The 26531-nt window shown below is 40.5% G+C and overlaps 1 protein-coding gene across 2 annotated transcripts; it reads left to right on the forward strand.

Moving 5' to 3' along the window:
* Positions 1–1446: 1446 nt before the first annotated feature.
* On the forward strand, positions 1447–25537 carry cgnl1 (cingulin-like 1). 2 transcript variants are annotated; one of them, XM_026378125.1, is made up of 19 exons: positions 1447–1616; positions 3931–5644; positions 5801–5895; positions 7475–7580; positions 7967–8068; positions 8595–8728; positions 9322–9460; positions 9715–9927; positions 17329–17535; positions 17633–17737; positions 17836–17988; positions 18285–18455; positions 20789–20950; positions 21100–21189; positions 23448–23531; positions 23735–23859; positions 24151–24259; positions 24365–24528; positions 24641–25537. In XM_026378125.1, exons 2-19 carry the CDS (start codon positions 3983–3985, stop codon positions 24786–24788), a joined length of 3969 nt encoding a protein of 1322 aa, XP_026233910.1. In that variant the 5' UTR covers positions 1447–1616; positions 3931–3982; the 3' UTR covers positions 24789–25537. The 2 variants fall into 2 exon arrangements, with proteins under 2 accessions (XP_026233910.1, XP_026233911.1); XM_026378126.1 differs by having other exon boundaries at positions 8598–8728.
* The last annotated feature ends 994 nt before the right edge of the window (positions 25538–26531 follow it).

A 26531-nucleotide genomic window follows, 5' to 3' on the forward strand; every position in this document is an offset into this window, starting at 1 on the left:
TTCCTAATCAGGTTAACTGAATACTGAACATGCCCAGAGGTCCCAGCTGTGGCACCTCAGCGGAGAACAGAGCGCGCATTGTGTGCAACAGTAACCCAACACAGTGGCACAGAGCTCAGATTAAAAGCTGGGAGCTGCACCGTCGCTCTGTGCTCACAAATATAAACAGTGGGCCACTACAAGGGTGCAGGGTCAGCTGGGCTTCCCGGTTAGTGTAGATTCTGCTGCAGCGGCAGGGATGAAAAAAATATTTATTATTAAAAATGATTTCATGTTTCTAATATTTTATCAACCTCATTTCCAAATATTGAGGACCTGAATTATTTTTACACATAGAGCTGAAATGTTATATGTTCTTTTAGATTTTATTTTACTTTTTTATTCAAATGTAGTTTTGTTTTCTCACATTAATCTGTGTGTGTGCTGCTGGACCATGTCTTCTCATCCTCTTAGGAATTTATAAAGTCTCATTTAAATGTAATTGACTATGATAATTGATTTCATTGACTAATTCATGTTCACATTTCACAGTTGCAGCATCTAAAATGTGAGAATTTACTGCCTTTCGACCACTTCGGAGGCTTTTGGTCTGTGGTGCAGTAGAAATATAAATAACAAACCTCACTAAAATGCAGAAAAGCATCTGAAATGATCATAAAGTTGCAGTCAACATCTCTCCAAAACAAATAGGTTTGTTTGCTGCAGGACTGTTTCAGCTTGGTACCTAACAAACTGACAGCTGAGTGTATCTACAGTATGATGAGGTGTTTAAACTGCACTGTCTGCATGAGTTAGGTGCAGAGTTAGGTGCAGTGAATGCACCAGGACCTCATCAGCTCATTAACTGAGCACTCAGCTTAGCTCAATATCCACTAGATGACGCTCTCGGTTTTTAAAGACATGCAGCTGCAAATTGCATTTATGCAGCGTGCAAACAATTAAACTTTGATTGAATCTGGTGCCAGTGTACGTGTCTAATTCACCAGTTTGTGCAATCAATTAAAGTCTAATATAACTTTTTGTCCTTACAGTTGGTTGAGGCCTAACTATATTCTAAAGTATTGCATTAATCGGGTTATTTCTTAGTTGTGTGGTAAATTTCCAAAAGTTAGATCAGCATTTCTATGTAGCATGAACTGAGTGATTTCGTTTTGTTTTTATAATTCTGTCTATGATTCTTTTAACTTTCTCTGGTGACTTTAAATCTGAAGTTTAGTTTAATTAAAGTTGTTGTTTGTGATATTTAAAACTAATTAACTGCGGTATCAGGTCCCACCTTGAACTTAATTATCCCCCGAGGCTGTCACAGCTGTGGTGGACCGAGCCGAGCCGAGCCGGACCTGCACAGACCACATGTTTGGTTCAAACCCGGTCCTGGACCAGCGGACTGGATCTGAGTGGGTGGGCGGGTTTGTGCGCTTGTTTTAGGAGGCGGAGCGGCCCGGAGGATCGGACGCCCTTCACAGACTGCTCCCGTGTGTGCGCGTCAGAAATCAGGCACCGGGCTGAAAAAGTCACTCAGACGAGTCGAGGCCACTTCGCTGAGTGTGTTTTTAATTTCTAACAAACATTAAAAATCTGCGACAAGTGAAGGAAACGGAGGAAAAACGACGCTGGTGAGTAACGTCGGCTGATTTAACCATAGGAGCTGCGTCCGCGCAACAAGACGCACAAAAGTTAACAGTTAACGTGAAGAACGACCATTTAACCTGCTGTTAACGTGACTTAACGAGCTGAACCGTGACACTGAGGAGATGTGAGCTGTTAAAGTGACTTTAAACCTCAGGTTTCATGTGTTTTGTGCCACCTGTTGCTCTCCGGAGTGAAGTCTCTGGAAACTGCGTCAACCCGCGTCTTCACCTAGCTAAGCTAGCTACGGAGAGGGTTCACTACTAATTCATATTTATTACGTTTTATGATGGTTTTAAATTGTTTTTACACTTATACACGTTGTATTTATCCGTGGCTGCAGGTCGGTGAGCCCCCGTTCACGTTACGTAACTTTATAACAGTGTCGATCCTCATTTACCTTTTTACGTTCACATTTCAAGGTGTTTTTTCTTTTACTCAGACAAGAAAAGCATCCAGCTTTAAACAGGAGTCGATAACAATCAGCTTTGTTATCAGTAGTATTATTGTTTGGCAGACTCTCCCCTCAGTTCACATCCCAAGCTGCACTAAAGGCTGAACTCTCCTCCCTGCAGCACAGGGGTCAGTGAAGGCAGCACGGTGGGACAGCTGAGTGAGGGGTTCAGGAAAACACAATGGGAGGAAAAGGTTTAACACTCGTCTGCGTTTTTATGTAGGATACAGGTGACACTAAGGATGAAAGACTCTATTGTGTCTACTTAGCTTTAATCTGTCCCCCTCACTACTTCTTCTGTCCTCTCACCTGTGCAGACTCGGACTAATTGAAGCTCCAGAGCTCTTTATTTGTCTTCATGTTGTGCTGGGACTGGACAGCACATGTTAACAGTGGGTTTTTTTTAATGTTTAATGGGTGATGGACTCTGTTGACTTCATATAACAGCAAGTTTTGCTCTGGATTAGGCCGTAATGTACGTGGTTTACCACCTCAGCTAAACAGTTTACTGTTGGAAACCCTTAAATCTTCTATATCTGCTAAATAATTCACTAAAATTATTCTGGTAGTTAGTGTAGAAATCTAAGCTATAAAGCTTTGAGGTACAATAATTTAATAAAAAAGGAATATTTGTTTTGACTCATCCAGAATCTTCATAGCCTTACAAATCACTAAGTATAAATATTAAAACTAAACACCAAGTATTCCCAGAAAGCTCTTCTTATTATTAATTTAAGTTTTGCAGCTTTTCCCACAGTGGCCTAATGAAACCAGAGACACAAGTGTCAAAATCTGGATCAGTTGACCAGTGTATATGTTCTCAAGTTAAATATTGCCCAACCCTGCTTATATTTTTTTCTGAATAGGCTATCAGTTATCCATAGATCCATCTTAAGCTACTTCATGCTAATGTGATATCTCCTCTTCTGCCTTTGTTGTCAGTCTTATCAGTGTCCTTCCTCAAGGCCCATCTCCATTTGTATTTGTATTGTGCCATCAGGTAAAATGGGACACTATCAGCAAGGCAAACAGGAACCTGTTGAAAGCCCATTGTCCAGATAAACACATGCTGGCTGCTGATGGTTTTGTCTTCACACTGACTTCACAGGCATAAACATGTCTGAACATTCAGCGGTTTACTTTAATATTTGTCCAGCGTTTGATAATTGGTGCCAGCTGCGTTCTCATGATCTGGCTGCAAATCTGTCAACTTTGACAACCGTGGAATTATTATAAATGTGACGAAACGGAGCCAAATTTTTGTTGCTTGCTTTTTATAGCATAATTCATGTGCGTGGGCTGCAAATGCCAATGTCATTTACAAGATCAACTGCGCTGTGTATGCACACTGCGCATTGTAAACCTAACACCGTCCAAAGTTGTGTGGAAAGAGCTGTCAAGCCTGACTGAGTCATGTTGAAGTGTTTTCTTTCTCTGTTTAACCTATATTAGTAGTTATACACAGTAAACATGGTCACAGTAACACCACACCTGTTGGTTACTCATCTGTAAGGACTTTTTAAAGCAGTGCTCGGTTGTGTGTGTTGTTAAGAATGTTGCTTTTTAAAATTTTTATCCTGACATTATATTATCTTATTGACAAAATAGGAAAATTGTCTCACTCTCATCTGACCAGAGCATATTAATAGAGCAGATCACAATGGAGAGAAAATGGAGCATGAAGAATACAAAACAAACAAAAGAAATCAAAACAAACAAACCAAGCAACATAATTAAATGCAGAAATGCTTTAATATTTAATTAGAGGCTTAAAGCGTGTTATTACTGAATTATGTAGAGTCTCATCTCTGACTAATGCAGCCTGTCTGAATGTTTGTTCCTCGCAGAGCTGGGCTACCTGATCCAGGGAGAGGGATTTATTTTCCTTCTGCATTCCTGATGGAGTCGTACAGAGTGACTGGCATTCCTAACAGTGGACCACAGCGGGGATTCACTCAACCGTCCCGCCCTTCCAGGCCCCATAGTAATGGAGCTGGTACATACGGTCTCAGCATCCGCGTCCAGGGCATAGACGGGCACCCATACGTCGTTCTCAACAACCAGGAAAGGGGATCTCAATCTCATATCGACCCTAACAGTAATGGGTATATTGACACAGAGGGCTCTTTTATTGAGAACTACCAGAAGTATGATTTCAGAGGAAGCAAGGAGGTTGGATCCAACAGCCCCTTCATGGAGTACAGGTCTCAGAACATGATGCATTACACTGCTCCTCAAAATGGTGTCACAGATTCACAAGAAAAGAAAACATCCAGCCTTCTGAACTTTCAGAAGCACCCTGAGTTACTGCAGCCGTATGATCCTAATACCAACTCCCTCAACCTCGAAGGTTTCCACAGCTTGCCTTCAATGTCTCTGCCTTCGGCTGAAACTGGGAAGCAGCACCAGAGTTCTTCTGTCAAATCTGCTGGACCCGCACAGCCCCATGCCATCTCATCAAGCCTGGACCAGACTGATGCTCCTGTGCAGCAAGAGAAAAAGCAGCTTCCATCCCAAAGTCGGAATGAGACATCCCTTCCCAAGCCGAAGTCACAACCTCAATCAGTGCCTCCAACCCAACTGGCTCAGCCTCAGACCAGACCACAAGCACAAGTGGCTCGGCCACAGTCCAAACCTAGTCTCCCCAACCTGAATCCACCACAGTCCAAGCTAGGCTCTAAATCTCAGCAGACAGTGCCTCCAGCTCAGCCTCAGCCCTCCACTGTGACGAGTCCCACAAGTGAACAGGGTAAGACATCGTGTACGTCCCCTACTTCTATGAGCAGTGCCAACTCCAGCCTCGAGCGCACCCGACGTGAGCCTGATGTCCTCCCTCTGCGCAGGATTGACTCCAGTGGACCAGTTCTTCAGTCATCTTCCCGCTCCCGACACTCTTCTTCATCTTCCACCTCTAAGGCTCCAGTGGATGAACAGATGGATGCCCTGTATGCAGACACCATCAACCGCCATGAGAACCGCCGCTACATCCCTTTCCTCCCTGGTTCAGGCAGAGACATTGACACAGGCTCCATTCCTGGTGTCGATGAGCTCATTGAGAAGTTTGACAGCAAAGATGGCAGCCAACAGCGCAGGGGCAGGGCAGGGCGCAGGAACAGGATCAATCCAGAAGACAGGAAGCGCTCACGCAGCGTGGATAGTGCCCTCGGCCTGCGAGATGGCTCTAGCAATATGAACGAGTTTAGCCGCTATAGAGGCACATCAATGGAGCATGTCCTGCGGCCCTCACAGCTACGTCTGAAATCAGGGGGTGCTCAGGACTCCTGGCTCTCAACAGTAGATGGTAAAGTGGAATCCAAGGCTTCATCTCATGTCACCAGCGCACCTGGCTCCCCCCAGAGTACCATCTCTAAAGGTGTCGGCTCCATCCAGGGATACAAAAAGCCAATGATTCGTTCGTATTCACTGCCATTCAACGGTAAAGAGAGTGAGGACAGTACGACTACAGTTAAAAAGATTTTGACAACATCATTGTCAACATCACTGTCCAAACCTCCTCCTTCTAGCGCAGACAAAAAGCCCAGTACAGAGGCAGAAGTTCAGGTAAAAGACTAGAGGTCTATGCTGTGGTATTATGATTTGGTCTTGTGTGAAAATTTTAATTTATTTTAAAGAAATGTTCTACTTCAATCTGGTTCTCCTAAAATGATGATGATTATAAGAGAACACCTTTACTCTTTGTTTTTGTGTCACATCCAGGCGACACCTGATCTCCTGAAAGGTCAGCAGGAGCTTTCACAACAAACACACGAGGAGACGGCAAAACAAATTTTGTTCAATTACCTAAAGGATGGGTGAGTTGTTTTGACTTTCCTTTCAGACTAGCCTACTTTTTAGTCCTATTTGCTCATATTAATAAACATATGTGACCTATTATAGTGAAAATATTATACTGTTAATCCTCAGGTGTTGCTTATGAACTGAGCAAGTTGTTCCCATAACCTAACCCTAACCATAAGGCAGCACATACAGTAAATTATTTTTATCATTGCTGTGCTGTTTATGATCCAGTTGTGTGGAGTCTGTTTTGCTGCAGAATCCCACTTTCACTTGGGGAAAACATACATTTCTCTAATAAGACACTTAAAGCCTGTCAGAGAAAGGCATCTTGGGTTAAAAGGTTAAATGCCGTTTAAGTCAAGCCATAGAGTGTTCTGTATTGTGTACAGTCTTTTATTCCAGCTAGCAAGTTAATAATTGCTTTTCAATAATGTTTAAATTAAATTACACTCTACAACAGTTACAGTAGTTGCGTGTTATTAAATTTTTATTTAATTTTTATTCCTGAATGTTTGCAGGCTTGTACAGTACTTGTATGTGCTAAAGAGCTACTGGTAATGTAGAAAGAGAACAGGAAACAGCTTGGGTGTGTCGGACCACAGGTCAGGAGTCACAGGACAAAAGAAAGGAAACACAGATGGAAGTGTAGGGGCTGAAACTGAGCTACATTCCCAAGGTCCAAAAGACAAACATTTGCTAACATGGGGCTATAAAGGTTTAATGAAAATCATCTGTATGAGGAGAGTGGGTTTGGCTTTCTGTGTCAGCCTTGTAATTCATTGAAATAATGTATTGCTGCTGTCACGTAAAAGTGTTGCAACCTTTTATTATTTATCTTTTTATTCTGATGTTTTTACTTCAACTGAAGGATTACATGTTCTTCTGGTGGGTTGAGAAAATCCTCCCATCTTTGGACTTTCAGACGTCTGGCGATAAACTAAGAAATGCTTGTTATTCGGTGTTCAGTAAAAACAAAGCTGCTTTTCCAAGCCCCAGAGAAGTTGAAGTTTAAGTAATTGTATGTTATTACTTATGATTACAATTCTGTTATCAGTCGCTTCTTTGTTATTTTGCAAGTAATAGAAGACATAGATGTTACCACTAGGGAGAATGGGTCTAAGGACGGAAATTAATGGGTGCGGCTGGTTTTGTGACCAAGTTTGACAGTAGTCTTTAAAAAAAGGAAAGACAAAGAAGGTATGTTATGTTTTAGTTTAAACCAAACTACTGAAATGTGCCAAGCGAGTGGTCTTATCTGAATTTCAAAAGGTGGTAGTCGGTGACCTTTTTAGAAATAAATATCTTGCAATTTGGATGATGTGCAAGTTGTTTGCAGCAATCCTATTATGCTGCCCAAACGTTTGATTCTTCCTCTCATGTGCTTCATAGTTTATTGGACAAATGTAATGAAGCTGTTTGTGCTGTAAGCTGACACATCAAAGCACCATGATCCTTCCTGACCCTTTCTAAGCTGGAAAGGAGTTACTCCATTCCCAGAACAGTTGGGAATTAATTCCTGAGCCCCCCAAACACTGAGAGAGAGTTTGTGTAATCTTTAATAACAAGAATGCCAATGCTTGTGTGTGTCCGCAGAAGCAACGATAATGATGAAACGACAAAGAGAAAGGTCAACCTTGTCTTTGAGAAGATACAGACGTTGAAATCTCGGGCTACATCGAGTGCACAAGGCGACAACAAAGTAAGAAGTTGTTATATAATTAGCTTTATGCTTTAGCTGTTCACCAATAAATGTGTGAGGGATGTGTTTGGGGTTTAGCTTCCCAAAGTGAAGCCCAGCTTTTTTAATTTACTGATGTTGAATTTTTTGATAAACGTAACAAACATACATTTGTGCTGGTGTGGATTTTCAGAGAAAACATTAGGTTCAGCCTGACATCGTGTTTAATTCAACCAAATTCAAAAATATTGAAGCCTCTGAAACAGTAGAAGTGGGACCTGTTTTGTTAATTACCTTATTTTAGTGAATGCTAATACCAAAGTCCAAACATTCAGTTTTAGATTTTATCTATATAGATTCATTATAGAATAACCCACTCTAAAATGTCCATGAGGTGTTTCTCCCAGTCTCCAGATGATGCTGCACAGGCCAAAACTTTGCAGGAGCAAAACTCTCAACTGGAGAAAGAGATGGCCAAATTGAAGAGACAACTTGAGGAACTAACCATGGTAACAACTGCAAATGTGCTTCTGGCACCGGCTTGTTTATGCTGACCTGTCTGTTTATTGCTATACTGGTTGTTAGAGAATATCCATTAATCAGGGGTTTGGTTGGAAAGGAGGTTTAAGGGATTACTGTTCAACTTGTTGAATATAAAGAGACATTTTGAAACTACTGGTTAGATGTGGAATTTACTATACTTAACCAAAATGCTAATTTTCATAGAATATCAAAATAAAAAGGCGTCTTTCTTGAAAAGCTATGATTCAGTGGTGTAGGATTATCTCAGTAATGAGACAAAACAGTTATTTGCATTGCATTAAGCTTGAAAATGTTTTTTTTTTTTCTAAATGTGTCTTATTTCCAATGACCACAACTTTGTTTTTAGGAAATAATGAGGCATAATGAACTCAATCCAAATACCAGAAGGATGATTCATCTGCATATATCTATATCTATATCTATATCTATATCTAGATATATATATCTGCAAGGAAATCAATGTGAATATTAACATTTGTTTTTTATCATCAGAAGAATCAAGGTGAAAGGAGGACAGCAAGTTTGAAGGAGCTGCAGCAGGAGCTGGAGCGGAGTACAGAGGAGTGTAAGCGTCTGAAGGAAAAACTGGCTAAAACAGAGGCTGAGCTCCAGACCACAGTGGAAGAGTAAGTGCCTTTATTAACTGTCAGTATGGGTATTTATCAGGATATTACTGAGTATTTTTACTTCTTTTAGCTACAGTTTAGGAGGCAAAACATCCAAATTAACCTCCCTTAGTTGGTTTCGGTTTGTTGTGGTGAGGGTTCATGTTCTTTACATTGCATTACTGAAAGTGCAAACAGGGAGGGATATCCTTAACCTCCTGCATTTAATGGGACTCCTGGAAAGCTTCCTGTGTAGTCGGCGGTGTGTAGGATGTCGTTGATAAAACTTGCTCAGACCTGTTTGATAGTACCAAGAGGTTCCAATGTTTAGAATTCAATAACTTGAGCCAGTTTAGCAAGAACATAGCAAGAATCAATTATCAACGATAGGCTCTTGCTTCAGTCCTTGTTACTCTGTGGTGACTTGTTTGAGGGTCCTCACATCACTTATCACACACTCTCCTTCGGTTGTATAGAGGCAGTTCTGATGTAGTTTAGGTATTCATTCACCTCTGTGCTCTGTGAGCCTCACATTCAGATCCAGCACAGGTGCAAATTAAGGTGCAGGTGTATGAGTATTTGTCTGTGTGCTGACATGTTGTGTGGTTTGTCAGGCTGTTCCAGGTGAAGATGGAGAGGGAACAGTACCAGACAGAGATCAGAGACCTGCAGGATCAGCTGTCGGAGATGCATGACGAGCTCGACTCAGCAAAGAAGTCATCTGCTGATGAAGAGAAAGACGTCATTATGGCGGTAAAACAGTGTTTATTTTAGAAAATAATTGAGAATTTTTTTGTAGAAACTGATGGGAAGTGCTATGTACATAAATCCATTTGTCTACCCCTACAAATTTCTGATCTTTAGATTGTTTAATAAATGTGTTTGCAGTGACAAAAGTCTGCGTAACCATAAACTAGAGCAAGTTGAAGAGTTTCAGTTTGCCCCTTCACAGCCAACTCCAACAGAGCTGATGAACCAAGTCACCAAGCTGTCTTCATGTTCCACAGGACATGATGCAACTAAAAGTGGAGATGCAGGAAGTAGTCCTGGCCAAAGAGGAGCAGGAAGAGGTGCTGAGGAGACGAGAGAGGGAGCTGACAGCTCTCAAAGGAGCCCTGAAGGAGGAAGTGGCTGCTCATGATCAGGATTTGGACAAGATGAGGGAGCAGTATGAGAAGGAAATAAGCAGGCTGCAGATGTCCTTAGAGGAGGCCAAGCAGGTAATCATTCTTCCTCCCCTCTACTCCAGTTTGACTCCCTGTGTTCCCTCCTCTGCATTTCCTTCGCTCCTGCCCTCCCCCATTCCAGAAACACACCCTGTGACAGAGGAGTGTGGTGATAAGCATCACATCAGGGGAACTTCACCACTGTGGCGTAATGGTTTTAAGTTTGGCCTTCAGTGTCTCTCTTTGTTTCAGTGGAAAGGAAGAGGAGGCAAATAGGCCTTATTTTAATCTGGTGTGGAAAAGGCCGGTTAAATAAGGCAATTTTAAATCAAACAATTGACTAAATAAGGCAAAAATCTGAGTCAAAGACGAAACAAGAGACAAATATCACCATAACAGAAGTTCACAAACCTGCACTTTACCCTTCATAAGGGATGAAGGGTAAAGATTGTTTTGTGCGTACACATGCTGTATTAGTCATGAATCTGTTACTGTGTGAGTCTGCTTTGTAGGATTACAGAGAAACACTGATGGTAAAGATCTTGAACATCTCGGTTTTTATTGGTGAGATTCATCTACAGCAGAGAGTTTTTTTTTTTTTTCAGATGACACAAGTGGAAATTTTCAGTTTAGCTTGAGTTCACATACTTTAGCTGTGTAAACAGAACAAACTGATAAAATATAAACTCAACACTATGTAACAGTTAAACCTTTCTAATCATCATTTTTCCATGGTCAAGTGTGGAGCGTCTTTCCTTAGCTACGAAGGAATGTTACACAAATGAAGATGTTTGAAATGAATAGACATTTATCTCTATATAAAGTTGTTATTTTACTGACAAGGTCACTATTGTTGCTTATTAGCAAGTCTCTAATAAATGGTTTAATATGCCTGGTATGGACATGGACAGTTCTGATTTTACTCCACTGGCAAATTAACCTTTAATTAAAAGCTGCACATTAGAATTTGGAAATCTCCTGTAATTTTATAATGATGATATCACTAGTGATAAACTAGCTAGTATAAAAGTAGATGATAAGGACTAAAGTGTCATAAAGGCACAATGGGGTTTGTCAAGTGCAGTTTCAAAAATGGAGGAAGATAGGTTAAGATGAGACAAGCGGCAGTGCACAGGAGACAGGACGCTCAAAGGACTGAAGGCACATTGTTTTCAGCAGGTTGCTGTGTGATTCATGTGTGTCCTGTTTGTCTCTAACAGTGGAAACTGTCCTTGTTCTCTGCTTCCTGAAAAATTGTTGGGGGTCTGTAGCAGCGCTCTGCAGCAAGACTCAATGAGAACATTTCCTTTTGTTGAACAGAGGTACTGCTCCCCCACGGGAGCAAGTCTTCAGGGGTTTATCCTCAGTGCTTTGGAAACACTTGGCAAGATGAAGTCATTGTTTGTCTCTCTTTTAAGATAACGGAGAGTTCCCAATTTTTAGAGCCTTTCATTTTTGTCCTTGAATTAATATCCTGTCTCTACATTAGACTTTGTTACACACTGTTCCTGTCAAATACAAATCACATAAAATTAATGCCTTACCTATATATAGATAGATGTTAAGTTAAAGCAATTGGTCAAACCCATGATGTAATCCAACCTTTCAGCATATTGAAGATGCATACGTTAACAAAATAAACGCCCACTCGAAAAAATGCAAGAGTTGTAATGAAGAATTTGCAGTTGTAGATGTTACATCCTGGTTCACTTAGTTTTGCAGTGTAGTAAGATTAATATCAACTTAAAACCAAAGTCTAAAATGTTTACAGCATGTTGCCAGTTGTCTGAGCTAAGTTAATGTATGAAAACTGTTCATCTCACGGACATTTGTATTTTGTAAAAGGCTGTCCGACAGGGAAACAAAGAGAGCCAGAGTAGACTGTATTTCTGCCCCATCTACAACCAAAGTGCTGCTCTGTCTTTGTGTGGCCCTGACATTTTTTGTGACCAGAGCAGCTCTGCGGAGAAGAATCCTGGAAACTGGAGCACTAAATTGCTCTGTATACTGGTTAATTGCAGTGGCAAGTCATCACTATTCTAATGAGCTGCTGTTCATGTGTTGCGTCGTGTCTCCTCTTCTCAGTCAATCATGAATGATGAGTCTGTCTCACACAATTATAGCAGCGGGGGTTGGGACATGCTGAATAAGTGGGTCAGTATGTTGTGCAAAAAGGGGATGCCTCACCAACCCCCATGAAAGGAGTGGTGGGCCTGTTTTGTGTCTTCAGTTGAAAGCTGCATTGTGTTTTCAATGAGTTGAAATCTGGGGAATTTTATCAAGGTTGACAATTCTTGGTGTTACTTTGTTGAGAAGAGACAACTTTACTTCTTTTGATAAGTATTGATAACTTGTCTTATGGTGGATTTGATTTGATGTTTTTTGTTAGCATGTGCTGGTATGCAAAAAATGTGGTAAGATGAGATGCGGTGAGTCGAGGGAAGGATTTGTTTCTAGGAATGCTGGGGTCAAAGTGGAGAATGTGCACCCTGCAGACCTCCTCTCTCCCTCAGCTCCAGCTCTGCTACAATGCACCCGCTCTGACCAGCTTAGACCTTTCCGTTTATGCCTCTTCAGGGTGCTGCAGTTGCATCTCCATCTCTGTAGGGCTCTAGATTCTGTGTTAGAGGCTTCAGTAGATTTCAGCTGTCCACTCTCTTTCAAACCATAAAGACAGAGCCTTGTGCTTATCTCAACATTTACAGCTCTTGTTATGTGTCACCTACTGCCCCAAGCCACAGTGTGCAACACGGCCATAATGGTTATCATCTTCTCATCTGTAACCTCAATCCCAAATGTTATTTTTTCATTTCCTAACGCCACAGTTTTCACACAAGGCTCCACAGTGATCTCCCACTCAGCAGTTCATTTTCTGGCCCATGCCATTCTTGCCACTATATCTCAGCCTGCCTCTCGAGTAATCACTGCCAGTGTGTGAACTGAAGTCTCACTGTTAGATCATCAAACTTAGGTAGCCCAGAGAAGAGTTCCCCCTCAGGCTTGTTTTGAAAGTAAAGGCTTCTGCATGAGTCTGTGTGTTTGATGATAGCACTATTTTTCCCAGTGTAGCTTTAGGAGCCGATTTAGCAGGCAACTGGAAAGAAGAGGCAGGAGATGCAGTGTGGAAGGGAATGATGGAGAGTTTCTGGATCTTGACGAGGACTTTATCCCTGTTAAAATATTAGGTCTTTTGAGTCTTCAAATAGCTTTAATGATAACTTTATAGTTTGATAACCTTAAATATAACTAAAATAAAAAAAATAAATGCCAAAAAACTGTAGTCAAAGCATGTGCAATTCAGGAAACGTGAGAGTTATGTGGGTCAGGGCTGTGTGACACTATGCAGTGGCCTTGCTTTTTGAGTTTATTGTTCTTTTACATCGCTGCTTATGAGCCCTGATGTAGTGGGAGCTTAATGTGCTAAAACAACTTGCAGAAATTAAGTTAAACACACACCACCTATTGAGATGACACAGAACATTTGAGGCCACTAGTAGAAACCGATTGTTTACATTCATGAAGCAGTGTTTTTATAGGTGGTCAGTGTGTTTTCTTTTAAAGTTGTTGGCAATTTCTTATTTTTCACATGGTTCTCATTGTGTTTTTTTTTACAAAGTTATGATGTTACGCCTTCTATACATGTGCCAAAAGAAAGGAATCTGAATCTGGCAGTATAGTTTGTACATTTTTCGTGTTAGATTAGAATTTATACCAGCTAACTGGCTCAATACATCAATTTGGACTCGGTTGTCAATATGTAAAGTGTGGGCTCATATCTCCATGTTTGTGCTGCTAGTCTTCACGCTTCATCTGTGTGGGATGTGGAATTTGGGTTCACAGGTTTATTCATTCAAAACTTGTCTTCTTTGGCCTTTATCCTGGAAAACTTGAACATGCAGCTTTCTGGTGAGACTTTGAGTGAGTTTTGGCCGGGATGGAGGCGCATGATTTATGACTTTATGATTTAATGTCTGAGTCATTCTCAACAAACATTCTTAATTTTGATAAATGCTCTGTAATTAATTATTTTAAAGAATTGGTACATCTGTTGCTTCACTTTGTATTATTCATATTGTGCAACCCACTTTAACATTTCAGAAATAAATTGATTTACAGCTCTTTGCTGAATGTGCTGTAAAAATAAAAGGTTGTAGATTAGATGATCCAGATATTTTTAATATCTAGAAACTGCAAAGTGGTGAACATGAGATCATAAATCAGTGTGATTAAATCCCAGGAAACTCCCCAAAATACATATCTGGTACAGACTTGCAGAAAGTGTCCCTACAGTATTCGGGATGTAGTCATTTGGTGGTTATAGTATACTTTAAACCAGGGAGTGAAATACTTGTAAAAACGGCTTCTTTCTTTGTGTCTTCTCCAGAGGATTTTAGATCAGGTTTTACAGTAAGTTAGCTTTTTCTTTTCTGACTAATTATTTGGAATTAGGCAATCAGCATTTTGTAATTATATTTTCATTCATTTATTAATTTTTAAGAAACATCAATATCTTTTGGAGTACTCGCACATGTATGGTAACAATCTCAATGGTCTCACAACACCCCTGCAAATATGTGGTTTGGCTTTGCACAGACTCTTTTTAAAAGCAGGCTTCTGTTTCAGTTTCTCTGAGGACAAGACACGATTTGATTACTGTCCTCCTTTGACCAAAGAAATGCCAGTGCTTCTCAGCTGTCAAGTTTTAATTTCAACTTCAATCCTTCCTTTCAGTCCATGACATGCCTTCTGTTCCAGTTAACCTCAGGTCTGAGTACCTTTTTTTTATACTGAGAGAAGCTGTTGTATTTGTAACACATACTTTGTTCTGGCATAGATGAAAGCATTTATACTTACAAAGAAGATTTTCCTTCCCCCTGGGGGTTAAGTTCAGACAAAGTGATACCATACTGTATAGAAAATTACCTGAGCATTATTGGCCCAATTTTATTTTACAAATAATTAACAGTCTGCTTTTGTTGTGAATTTCTGTTGCAGGTTTTTTGCAGCTATGTTTATTTTTAGATCAACTCTTGTTTTGCTCTGGGCTCATTTGGTGGGAATAAAGGAGGGAAACCAAGACTTCACCTCAGCACACAACCTCGGACACACACTTGACTTGAGTGCTCATGCTCCAAAGACTGCACAGAGTTGGTTAATGTGCAACTTTAGATAAACAGAATGAACACACAAGAGAGCCTGAGTAAAACTTTTGGTTGGGGTCAAGGAAAAAATATTAACAAGCTGCATCATATTACCACATATTCTTAACGTTATATTAATACTCTGAAGCCTGCTTGTTATCTTTAAGTGTTTATTTAAAGAGGTTATAAAGACGTGTATAAAACACACATTAAACAAATCATTGTCTAATAGCTGATAAAGTGATTGTTGTGTTAGCACTATTCTTTAAGCTAATCTTTAATAACACTCTTAATCAATGATTAACTTTTTAGTAGTGGCATATAAGAAAGTTAGTCAAGCCTCACAAGAAATGAAATATCTAGTGTATAAGAATCCAATTGTTAAAATGAACAGTTCTCATACAGGTCTGAGTGTTGCAGAATGAAATCTCTCCTGAAAACGAGGCTGCTGTACTCTGAGACATGAGCAGGATCTCTGATTGGATGGATTTGCATGTGTTTTTAACTTGCATGACCCAGTGTGGGAAGTGGGACAGGCAGAGAAGTGTGTGTGTGTGTGTGTGTGTGTGTGTGTGTGTGTGTGTGTGTGTGTGTGTGTGTGTGTGTGTGTGTGTGTGTGTGTGTGTGTGTGTGTGTGTGTGTGTGTGTGTGTGTGTGTGTGTGTGTGTGTGTGTGTGTGTGTGTGTGTGAGAATATTGTAGTGAAAGTTGTGTGTAACCCTTCATCCTGCCCAACCCTTTATCATTCGTGACCTTCCATCCTCAACATTGACTCAATACTGAAAGTTTCACATAGACTGATATCTGCAGTGTTTACAGGTGTTATTTGTATCAATTAAAGGAGTGTTTAGTCCAATTTCTGTTATCTAACATAAATTCTCATTAGTTAACTGTGTTTTGTGTGGATTTGGCAGTATTGAGTCTGTACAGGGCTCCTCACTCCTTTTGCAAAACTACAGTAAATAAACCAGTGAGGTAGAGCTTAGGGTGGCTCTGTATGACAGGGGAAACAGGTCTAACAGGCCGGTTCTGAAGCATGGAGACACCTTACTAGTACAGGAGGTGCCTTTATCAATGCATGGTGACGACGAGACGGCATGCTTTTCAGCTTAATCACAAAAAGATAAAGAGGAGCGAAGAGTAGTAGACTGGGTTCCTGCAGAAACTAGATTTTATGTGTATAAATGGTTTACATGTTAAGATTTACAGTAACTACACTATTACAATTATTTTACTTGCTTCAATTAAAATCTCACGTGATGATAACATGTTAGAGGAACTTGACATCATGATGATATCTGCTCTTTAGAAATGTACTGCTCGAGAAAACAAACCAGTTTTCAGTTCTATGTCAATGCATTTTCCACACCACCTTTCATATGCATGTCACAGCTGGGTTACAATCAGTTCAAGGTAGAAGTGCGTGAAGTGATATACTTGCATGTAATGAGTAGTATATAGTTTAAGTAAAGCCTGTCTGTGCAGGAAGACGGCACTGAACTGTACAAGTACATTTATTTATTTAAAAATATCACTGTGAATCAGTAACTACAGATTTTGTCTACAAATGGGGCCATACCTCACTCTCGTACCAAACAGGAAATTGTCAACCAGTTAACTAACATTCACAGAGGTGCCAAAACATCTTGCTTCTAAACAAACCTGTACTAGTCTGTTTTCTACTGATATTGTTGTTCACGAAAACGGTGCTGCTGAAACATGTTTGTCTTTGTCGCCTCAGATATGTATTTCCTCCATTCTGCCGCTCTCGCTTTCTCTCTCTCTCCTGCTCAGAGCTCCATCCAGAAAGGTCAGAGCCAAATCAGACTCTTCATTCATGGATTTGGCACAGGAACAAGCTCACGTTAACTCTGTCCTTACCAATGCAGATTTACCACTGTATAACTTACTTGTTTTTTAACGGCATCTCTAAATATAGAATAAGTAGTGGTCACAAGACAGGATGTCAGGTAGAATAACATTGAATCTTGTAATTAGTAGACTGGCAGGATTGGCTTGCTGTTGTAGCCTATTTACTGTGTGTGTCCCTCAGTCAGCAGAGGCTAATGATAGCTCACATTTAGTTGCCTTCATTTGTGATTTATTGTAAAGTGCGACAGAATCACAGGAGGCCATTGTTATGCTGTGTTGCCATAGTTACAAAAGTTCACAGAGAACCTGAGCAATACAGACAGCTTTTTGTTTTATGAGGCATTTCAAATGTTCCATCATGCTTCGTTGTTCCACTTAGTTTGAAGTGTCACAGACTTCTGCTTCCTTTGTACTGAAGCCTTATCTCTTGTTTTGATGTGCAGAGCAGCGCAGCAGCGGCCCGTGAGAAGGCTGAAGTGGAGGCAGCCAAGGGTGCCGTGGAAGGCCAAGCAGGACGGCTGACCCTAGAGGCCGATCGGCTGCGCAGACGGGCACAGGAACTGGAGAATGAAGTGGCCAAACTCAACCGCATCATCGACGAGGCCAAGCTACAAGAGAGCAGGCTGGGGGACAGAGTCGGTCGTGTGGAGGTGAGTCAATCGCTGAACTGCCAGCTGGTGCCAGTTTTATTACATTGCTGGTTACTGAGTGTGTCTCATATGCAACAATGTGCACATTGGTCAATAGAGGGAGAAAAAGCAGTTGGAGGAGTCTTTGGCAGAAATTAAGGAGCAAGAGGAGGAGATGTCACGTGCAAACCGAGCGTTGACGATCCGGCTAGAGGATGTGCAGGTGAGAGAACAGTAGCAACTGCAGTACATGGTACGTAGAGAGTGTGGATTTTTATGATGAACACGGTTTTAGGCCAATAATGTTGTGTTCCTCTGTAGAGAAACTTTACCAAACTGAGCAGTGAACACAAGGAGTTGGAGGAGAGATTGAAAGAAGAGAGAACTCAGAAGGAGCAGTTCAAAAACATGAAGAATGACATAGAGGGTGAAAGGAGGCTGCTGGACCGTACGGTGGAGAAACTTCAGAGGGAGGTGAATGAATATGCTTGAGTTTGTAACACATTCAATTTGAATCGCTGTCTTAGTCGCTAAATGTGTTCAGCTGTGTCTGTTTCTAATTAGGATCTTATGAATTTGTCATTAATCATTAATTATTCATTATTTAAACAAGGTGCTGGTTCAGGTTAACATGTATCAATTATAGGGAAGCTTAAGTTTCCTTTGAACACAAAGAGAGAACATTGTTCAGGCATTAAATTATTATAGAGTAAGAGATGTAGAAAGTTTATTTCTCTTTCTTTGAACTCTCTCTCTCACTGTGCCTGTAGATGAGTGATATTGTGGAGGCGTCCCAGTCATCCACTCGGGAGCTGCAGGAGCAGATTGATATTTATAAGGAGAAGAACCGACGGGAATTGGCAGAGCTACAGAAACTGCTGAAGGACCGAGGACAAGAGCTGGAGAAGTATCTGCTGACTACTAAAACCCTGCAAGAAGAGGTACAGTGGGCTTCATCAGCCTCGTCTAGTGTAATTGGTTCTCAGAGGCGAGACACATATTCGAATGCTGACTCTGCTTTCATGGTGAGAGTGATCATATAAAGGTCATCATTAGTCAGACCAGCTGAGCCCTCCCATGCAGAACAGCAAATGATGAACCATTGTTCTGACTCAACCATTTTGTTTTCCCCACCATCATCATCCTTTCCTTTCAGACAGCAGTGTCATCACTAACCTAAAGCATAGCAGTAAAGCAAATTAGCAAAGCTGAGTCAAAAAAAATCTGTTGTTTTTATTATTTATAAATTATTTCTACCACTCGGGGAGAACATTAAATGGCATGTGGGGAGTTCTTTTGTAATTCCTTAATGTATGGCCGTAATACCACAATGGTGAAACCTGACATCTGTCACCACTGCATTCAAGATATTTACCCTTGTCAACTCTCTGGAATGTGAAGAATGTTTTTGTTGAATGTAGAAAGAAATGATTGTAGATAATTTGTTTGAGAGGGGTGGCTGACACTTTATTTCTCAAATATTTATTAAAATGAGATAAGGCAGTTGTTTGGTTCAGAACTCCTCCTGTTTTTTTTTATTTTAGTGAGTTTAAATGGCAGTTTTAAAGTTTGATGTGTTTATGTAGTCAGTAGAGACATAAAAAGAAAAGTTGTTTAATGGTTAACGGTATTCCCCTGTGACGTTTATGAACTCCAGTTTAGATTAGGCCCTGTACTGTATTGTTTGTCTTCCATGCTACAAACACGCACACAATGAGCACAGGGGTGATGTGATACACTTGTTCGTGTAACGTGCCCTAAAAAGCAACAGTATGTTAATAAAGGAAAAGAATAAGCTCACTGTAAACAAGATGAGGGAAACAATGCAGATTTGAAAGTATTTTTAACAAGAGGTTTGTGAATGTTTTATGAGGAAGGAAATGCATCAAACATGTTGGACCTTCAGGAGACACACAGTGTCCCCAAACCCTGAGCCTATAAACAAAGCTGTGTCTTTGTATAATGAAAGCTCCACTGGGTACCTTTTTAATAGAGGTTTTGGTAAGCCTGATTTTAAACTTGCAAAGGGCTGAACCATTTTCTGGACCATAGTTGCAGACCTTTTGTTTTTGATGTAAAATAGGCGACATTCCCTCCTCATGTCTCCAAGCTTTCAGCTCATCATGTCATATCGCAGTGAGGAAAGTCTACATGTCAGGGTCACCATTCAGGTTCTGCCTTTTTTTTTTTCCTGCTTCTATCCACACTAATGTATCTTTGTGCAGCTGCTGCTCAGGAAAAGGAGGATGTCAGTGTTGTGATATCATTGTTGTGAAAGCTGTGCTGGCTGGATTCACATCCTCCTCCTCCTCTGCCTCTCCCAAGAACTGATTGCTCTTAGTGAGTCCAGTTTTCCAGCTGCTTTAAAATGCATCGTCACTCTCCACCCATGTGAACTTGGCAGAACATTACTAAATCACAAATGTAGGCAGCATACAACATTTGTGTCTTCTTTTCCTTTATTTCACCAAAAGTAAACCATAAGTATCACCATAAAAGTCTCTTATAGGTTAAAATTGTTTTAAAGCTAGTCCTGGACAAGAATATATCGTAGCACACAAATGGCAATAAATCAGTTTTATTCATTGTATGAACTTATTTAATTCATTAACACATTAATGCATTAATTCCCAGACTTGCTTATGCTGTAGATATTCAGTCCCTGAAGGAGGATGTACCATTATCCCATTACACTTATTACCCGGTCTATGCTCAGCTTTAACTGCATGGCTTAAATTACGTCTTACTTAAGTTAATATGAAATATGTAATTCTGCACTAATAGGCAAATATTTGTTCTGGGTGAGAACTGAGGGCAGATGATGAATTTTGATTGTCTTAGCATTAAGCAGTGGGGGCAGTTTTCCAGCTGTGTGGGGCACTGCTGCTGAGGGAAACACTAGCTGTGCAGGATTCATTAGTCACTCCGGGGAACCCACATAATAATTTCCCTAAGCAGCAACTAAATAGTTGGTTATTGCTGCAGCAGTAAAACATGACAAAAAAGCAAGATGACATATTGAACAGTCAGATGGACTTTCAACAGGAGGGCCGGGTTCAACCCACAGTTACTCCAGAGGTTCATTATGCTGAGAGTCTCCTGATGAGACTCTGAACCCCTATAACTCGCACTGATCTTCAGGAATTAAAAAGTTGTAAAATATTTTCTGTAATGAAATGAAGTCTCGCTTCTAAAAGATTACATAGGAATAAAACAATAGCATGATGTTTCAGTAATTTCTCACGTTGACGTATGTTGATGCATTTTGTTCTAGTTGTCCCGCCGGGAGGAGGACCTGCGGCAGTGTCAGAGGGAACGAGATGAAGCTGTGCTCAGAGAAAAGACGCTAGAAAAAAAGGTTCATGATCTGGAGGTGGAGACTGAGACGAAAGCGAACATTAAAGATGACAAATCTCGACAGATTAAACTCTTGGAGGTACATTCATTTTCATGTCTGGTAAAGACGCTGATATAGGATTTACCCGAATAATTGGAAAGGTTTAATGCTAATTATTTAGGGTAATTAAGAAAATGATTAATAAAAAACAGACACTGACACATGGGTGTATCTGCTTCTTATTGCAGGACAGGATTGCTCAGCTGGAGTTGGATCTTGAGGAGGAGCATCAGAATGGAGACCAGTTGATGGACAGGATAGACAGAGGAAGGGAACAGGTATAATACTTACACACACTCAACACGTTCTCATTATCTGTGCTCACTTGTGCCAATGGCGTCTTGTCCACATCCACTCTGCTTCATACACGCGTCTCTGTTCCATCTCAATCTGTAAATGATATCCAGACCTCCTGTTGCATTGTCTTCCACTTCTAACATCATGACTGCAACCACTAATCTCTCAACGAAAGAAGCACGCAACCTCTAAAAAAACAATGTCCGGTCTCAGATATAGGCCTCAAATATTCACGTCTTTACATGTCCACTACTTTCCACACTCTAAAAGTCGCGGTTTATTTCTGGTCTGGATAAAATGAACTGGTTATTGCTTTGTAAGATGATCTTGCATAATCATTCAGATTGGCAGCCAGCCAGCGTGGTCTATCCAATTTTCATGGATCAGTCACAAAAGACCCCTCTTCTTCCCGGGCCAAAATATGCACGCTGCCAAATGTCTCAAGTTTTCAGGTTGTGGAGTTCACTTGTAAATTACATTCAGTAACTCCGCTTTGAGAACAAATACAGTTCTTGTGCTTGAAGTCCGTTTTTATTTCCTTGCAGGAAAAAAAGCACAATTTTCCTTTCCTCTGTGATAAAGCTGCTGATGGAGGCTCTGTGAAGTAAGATTTAGATGAAGTACATGTGCTTTTAGGGTTGTTGTTTGTTTGTTTGTGGGTTAGTGCTTACTAATCAGTGTGAGGATGTTGATTCTGGACATTTTGAAGTACTACTCTGTTATTGAATTTATGCTTATGTGTCTTAATAGCACATGGAGTCCAGTGGTCAGCGTTTCATGGCACCATCCTTTATTTTAAACATAGAACGGAGATTCTAAGACTCCTAAGCTTTCTTTTTTGTTTGTTTACAGGATCTGGCACAGACCTAAAGTTTTTGACCAACATTTGAAATGAAGTGTAGTGACATTAAGAAAGATTTAGCGTAGTTCAATGGACTATTTAAATCTCCTTATAAAAAATTTTGGCAGAGAGAAAAGAGTGGCATTGTGACAAAGTGGCAGTGGTTCAGCAAGAGGCTGAGGTTTGTTGTCAAGGCAACACTCGAGCTTTGTGCAGTCAGAGTGGAGGAGGTCGAGTGCCGGTGGTGTGTGTTTGTGAGCACACGTGGGTATGTGCTGGTGTGTGTGCTCTGATGTCTGTGGGGAGGCGAGTGGGGATGTATGACTATGGGGTGGAGGGGTGGTGGGGGTTGCAGCGGAGGCAGCAGGAAGAACACCTGCGTCTCTCCTGGCACCAGGTGCTCCTCTCCTGTCTAAATGAGAGTAATCTCCCCTCTCCTCTCCTGCTGTCTCTCACAAAGCAGATTAGTTTCGCTGTATGTTCCAGTCTGCTGATTCAGCTCCCTCAAGCACTGTGCTGGGTGCACCAGTTATAGGGGCCATCGTTCATCAGAGCAGCCCACTGTCACCCACTAATTGGCATAAAATATCACCAATTCGAAACTCCTCTCACAAAGAAAGAACCATCACTGCTGTATCGATTAGTTTTCATCCCCACTTCTTTTGAACTTGGCTATCACTGAGCAGTCGTGTTCGACCAGTCTGAGATGATTTAATTTGCAGACAGTTGATGCATGATGACACCAGATTAGGATTAAAGGACAGTTACTCACTTTGAGGATCACATGGGAAGATCTGGTAACAGAATCCACCTACCACAACCTGCATAGACTTATGTGTATTTAGAAAAACACATCTTGTTATTTTTACATTTCAGTTTTGTAAAAAAAATATGTTAATTAGTGAGGTGACGACATGCTGGTTGGTGGTTTTTGTTGTACTGGGACATAACCAGATTAGCTGTTTCCAGTGTAGATACTATGCCAAGCGGCTGTTGATGGTAGCTTCATATTATCCATGCAAACATGAGGAGTTATCAATCTTAACTCTCGGCAAGAAACAAACGCCTAACACATAAACATTGTTTAAAACTACAGTTTATATTCTTTCCAGAAACTGCTATCAGTGATTTTTTACTTTTTTTTTTCTTATCTGCTACAATCCCCGTCACTAAGAGTTGACGCAACAGTTTCAACAAAAGGTGGAATGCAGTCAAACCGGAAAATCTACCATCCAACAATAACTAATTAACTGGAGCCCTTCCAGTATTAACTCTTCTATTGTTTAGCATTTTGACTCACTGGGAGCTACAGTGGTTTCTGTTGTGACTCGCACAGTGTCTGATAATAATAGTGTGGGAGCGTAGCAATGACACGTCTGTCTGGACCTGGCTTGACAGGTGGAGCAGATGAGGAATGAACTCCTGCAGGAGAGAGCTAGCAGACAGGACCTGGAGTGTGACAAGATGGCTCTGGAGAGACAGGTACGCACTCTGCTGTCTGGAGAGAAATCCACCGCACAGTTGTACTCCACATACACCCAAACTAATTTCATTCATTCTTTCATCATTTTCATTTGTATCCATTCTCACATCATTACATGATTTCTACATGGACATGTTAATGATTTAAATCAACATTGGTCCCATTAATCACTTTGCTGTCTTTCTCTTGGTGACCTCTCCAGAATAAAGAGCTGAAGAACAGAATGGATCAAATAGAAGGCTCCCAGAAGTCCAACAAAGAGGGGCTCGTGGTCCAGCTGGAGGGTCGCATACAGGAGCTGGAAGAGAGGCTAGAGGTGGAGGAAAGGTGAGATGGAGGCTGCTACTGGAATTAGAGATGAGAGATGCTGTGGTAAAGGGAAAAGTTTGGGGGTTTACAGTCCGGTAGTGACTTCTGGGTTTGTTTGAAAGTTGTTTTTTTCTGCTGGTACTGAAGGCCACAAAGTTGCTTCTCAGAAAGGAGCAAGAGAAACTTTTGTAAAGATCGATTTACATTCTTATGATTCTACAAATTCTCGAGTGGTGCTTTCTCACGCCAGGTGATCAACAAGATCTTTGTAGTTTAAGATTTATCAAAGTCGCACTGCATGTATTTCAGGGAGCGTGCCAACCTACAGCTGGTTAACCGGCGGCTAGAAAGAAAGGTAAAGGAGATGATGATGCAAATTGAAGAAGAACAGCACTCGATGCAAGATCAAAAGGACCAAGTACGTACTATATTCAGTCCAATATCTGTCTGCTGGCCACATACTGTAAGCAGCTGTTGATCTTGAACCTTTCTAAATTTAATACCTGCTGCTTTTTTCTTCAAGTTGAATCTGCGTCTGAAGGCCCTGAAGAGACAGATGGATGAGGCAGAGGAGGAGATCGACCGACTGGAGCACGGCAAGAAGAAGCTGCAGAGAGACCTGGATGAGCAACAGGAGGCCAACGAGCAGCTCCAGAGCCAGCTCAAAACTCTGCGAAGCGAGATGAGGTGAAGACATAGACATCCATAACAGACAGACCAATGCTTTAAAAAGAAAGTCTTAAAAACAATACTACATATTCTCAGTGTCCCAGTTACAGTACAATTCTGTCTTATCCAGGCGTAAGAGCACCTCCGCTCCTCTGCTCAACAATATGGACGACGATGATGATGACGTGAGTACCGATGGGGAGACGTACTTCAGCTCATCATCAGGGTACAAGCGCTCGTCAAGTCAGGACAACATGTTGTCCACCTTCACTTTGTAAACAAGCTCTGAGGCTGAGATCGAAGCTGTTTTATTTTTCATCACTGTCGGACCAAATGACTCGAGAATAAGTTTAGATGTTAATCCAAACATCTCAGTGAACATTCAGAGGTTTGAAATATGTTTTTGTGAGCAGCTCAGTCAGCAACAGAGTTCACACACGTGTCCTGGAAATTTATTCTGGGGCAAAATCAACGTCCATAAATTCACTCAGTATTATTGTCTGAGCAGCTTTGAAATTAGTGGATTAAATCATCCTTTTTTTTTTTTTTTAAATCCTGTCCCTGTTAGAAATTACATGTATATACTATTTAATTTGGCAGTTTTATATTCCCATTAAGTCTTTACTTGTCTGGGTGGATTCTTGAACAGATATATTCCACTTGTTTGCCAATTACTATTCTAGCTTTAGTAAACTTGAACATACTCTTTAATGCACTGTAAAACAATGCAACCAGTACTGCCTTTGTGAACAATACGAAGTTAATAACCTGTATGTTTTATGCTTATCAAATATGTTATATTCACATACAGTATCTGAACATACATTTTTATATCATTCACTTATTTCTGCTTTTTTTTTTTTTTTTTTTTATCAAATGAAGATCAAGTCCAAATATATGAAGTGAGGAGTGTCGGGATGTTTTATTTTTTTATTTATTCACATTTAAATGTACAAGATCCTGCCTCAGTGGTGTTTTTGAGGGAACAATAATTGAGGGACTTTGTACAAATACATTTTTAATACAGTTTCATATCATTTAATGCCCAGTTCTTTAACAGTGACTCGGACGCAGGTTACTCCTATCATTAGTGAGCGCACATTTGCTTCTACTTCGACTGGACAAGGGCTGCTTCATGTGATCGTGTGGTGACGCCTAACTAGATTAGGAGTCAAACATTTAAGAGCATTGAACAAAACCACACATCAAAAGCATTTTATCATTTTATTTTCATTTAATACTGGAAACACTTTAACTTCTGATCATGAAGGGTTTTTGTAAGTGTGTGTGTGTGTGTGTGTGTGTGTTTGTATGGCTGTCATTGTGGACCAGCATGAATCCTTAACCACTGGACTGAGGACATTTTTACAAAGTGAAGACATTTTAGATGGCTAGGGAATGAATTATGTTAATTAGTGTCCTTACACTGACTGCCATACAAGTGTGCGTGTGCGTGAGAAATGTGCCACAGTGTACATAAAGCGTTATTAGGTCGTGTTAAAGAATATACGTGAACGAGGGAGTTTCTTCATGTGAGATAAGCTGACAATCGATGTTACACTGTGATGATTTGCACTGTGCTGAATATGCCTGAGTCTGACGCCTGTGGAGGGAGAGAGTGGACCGAGACAAACTCCTGTCACTACCTCTCACATTTGTACACATTTCTGTTAATAAATCCTGCTGAGACAAAAAAAAAAAAAAATGTTTTAATTTACTTTTTTAAATTTTTTATTTTTATTTTCATGTTGAATAATTATCACAGCTGATGCGGAACATTTAAAGACTCATCCAAACAATAAATACTCTGTTTTGAATATTAACTAATGCTTGATACAGTTATACTAAGTATTCAGATCCTTAGATTTAAACCCCACTGAATAATAATACCTTAATCTAGAAAATTAATAATCTAATCAAAATATAAATGTTACTGTACTATAGCTACAGATTTTATCACTTGTTTTATAAAAAGAAATGTGATGTCATGGTGAAGATCAGAAACAATCGGATGTGTAGGA

This window comes from Anabas testudineus, chromosome 3 (assembly GCF_900324465.2).
Source record: "Anabas testudineus chromosome 3, fAnaTes1.2, whole genome shotgun sequence".
Lineage (NCBI taxonomy): Eukaryota > Metazoa > Chordata > Actinopteri > Anabantiformes > Anabantidae > Anabas > Anabas testudineus.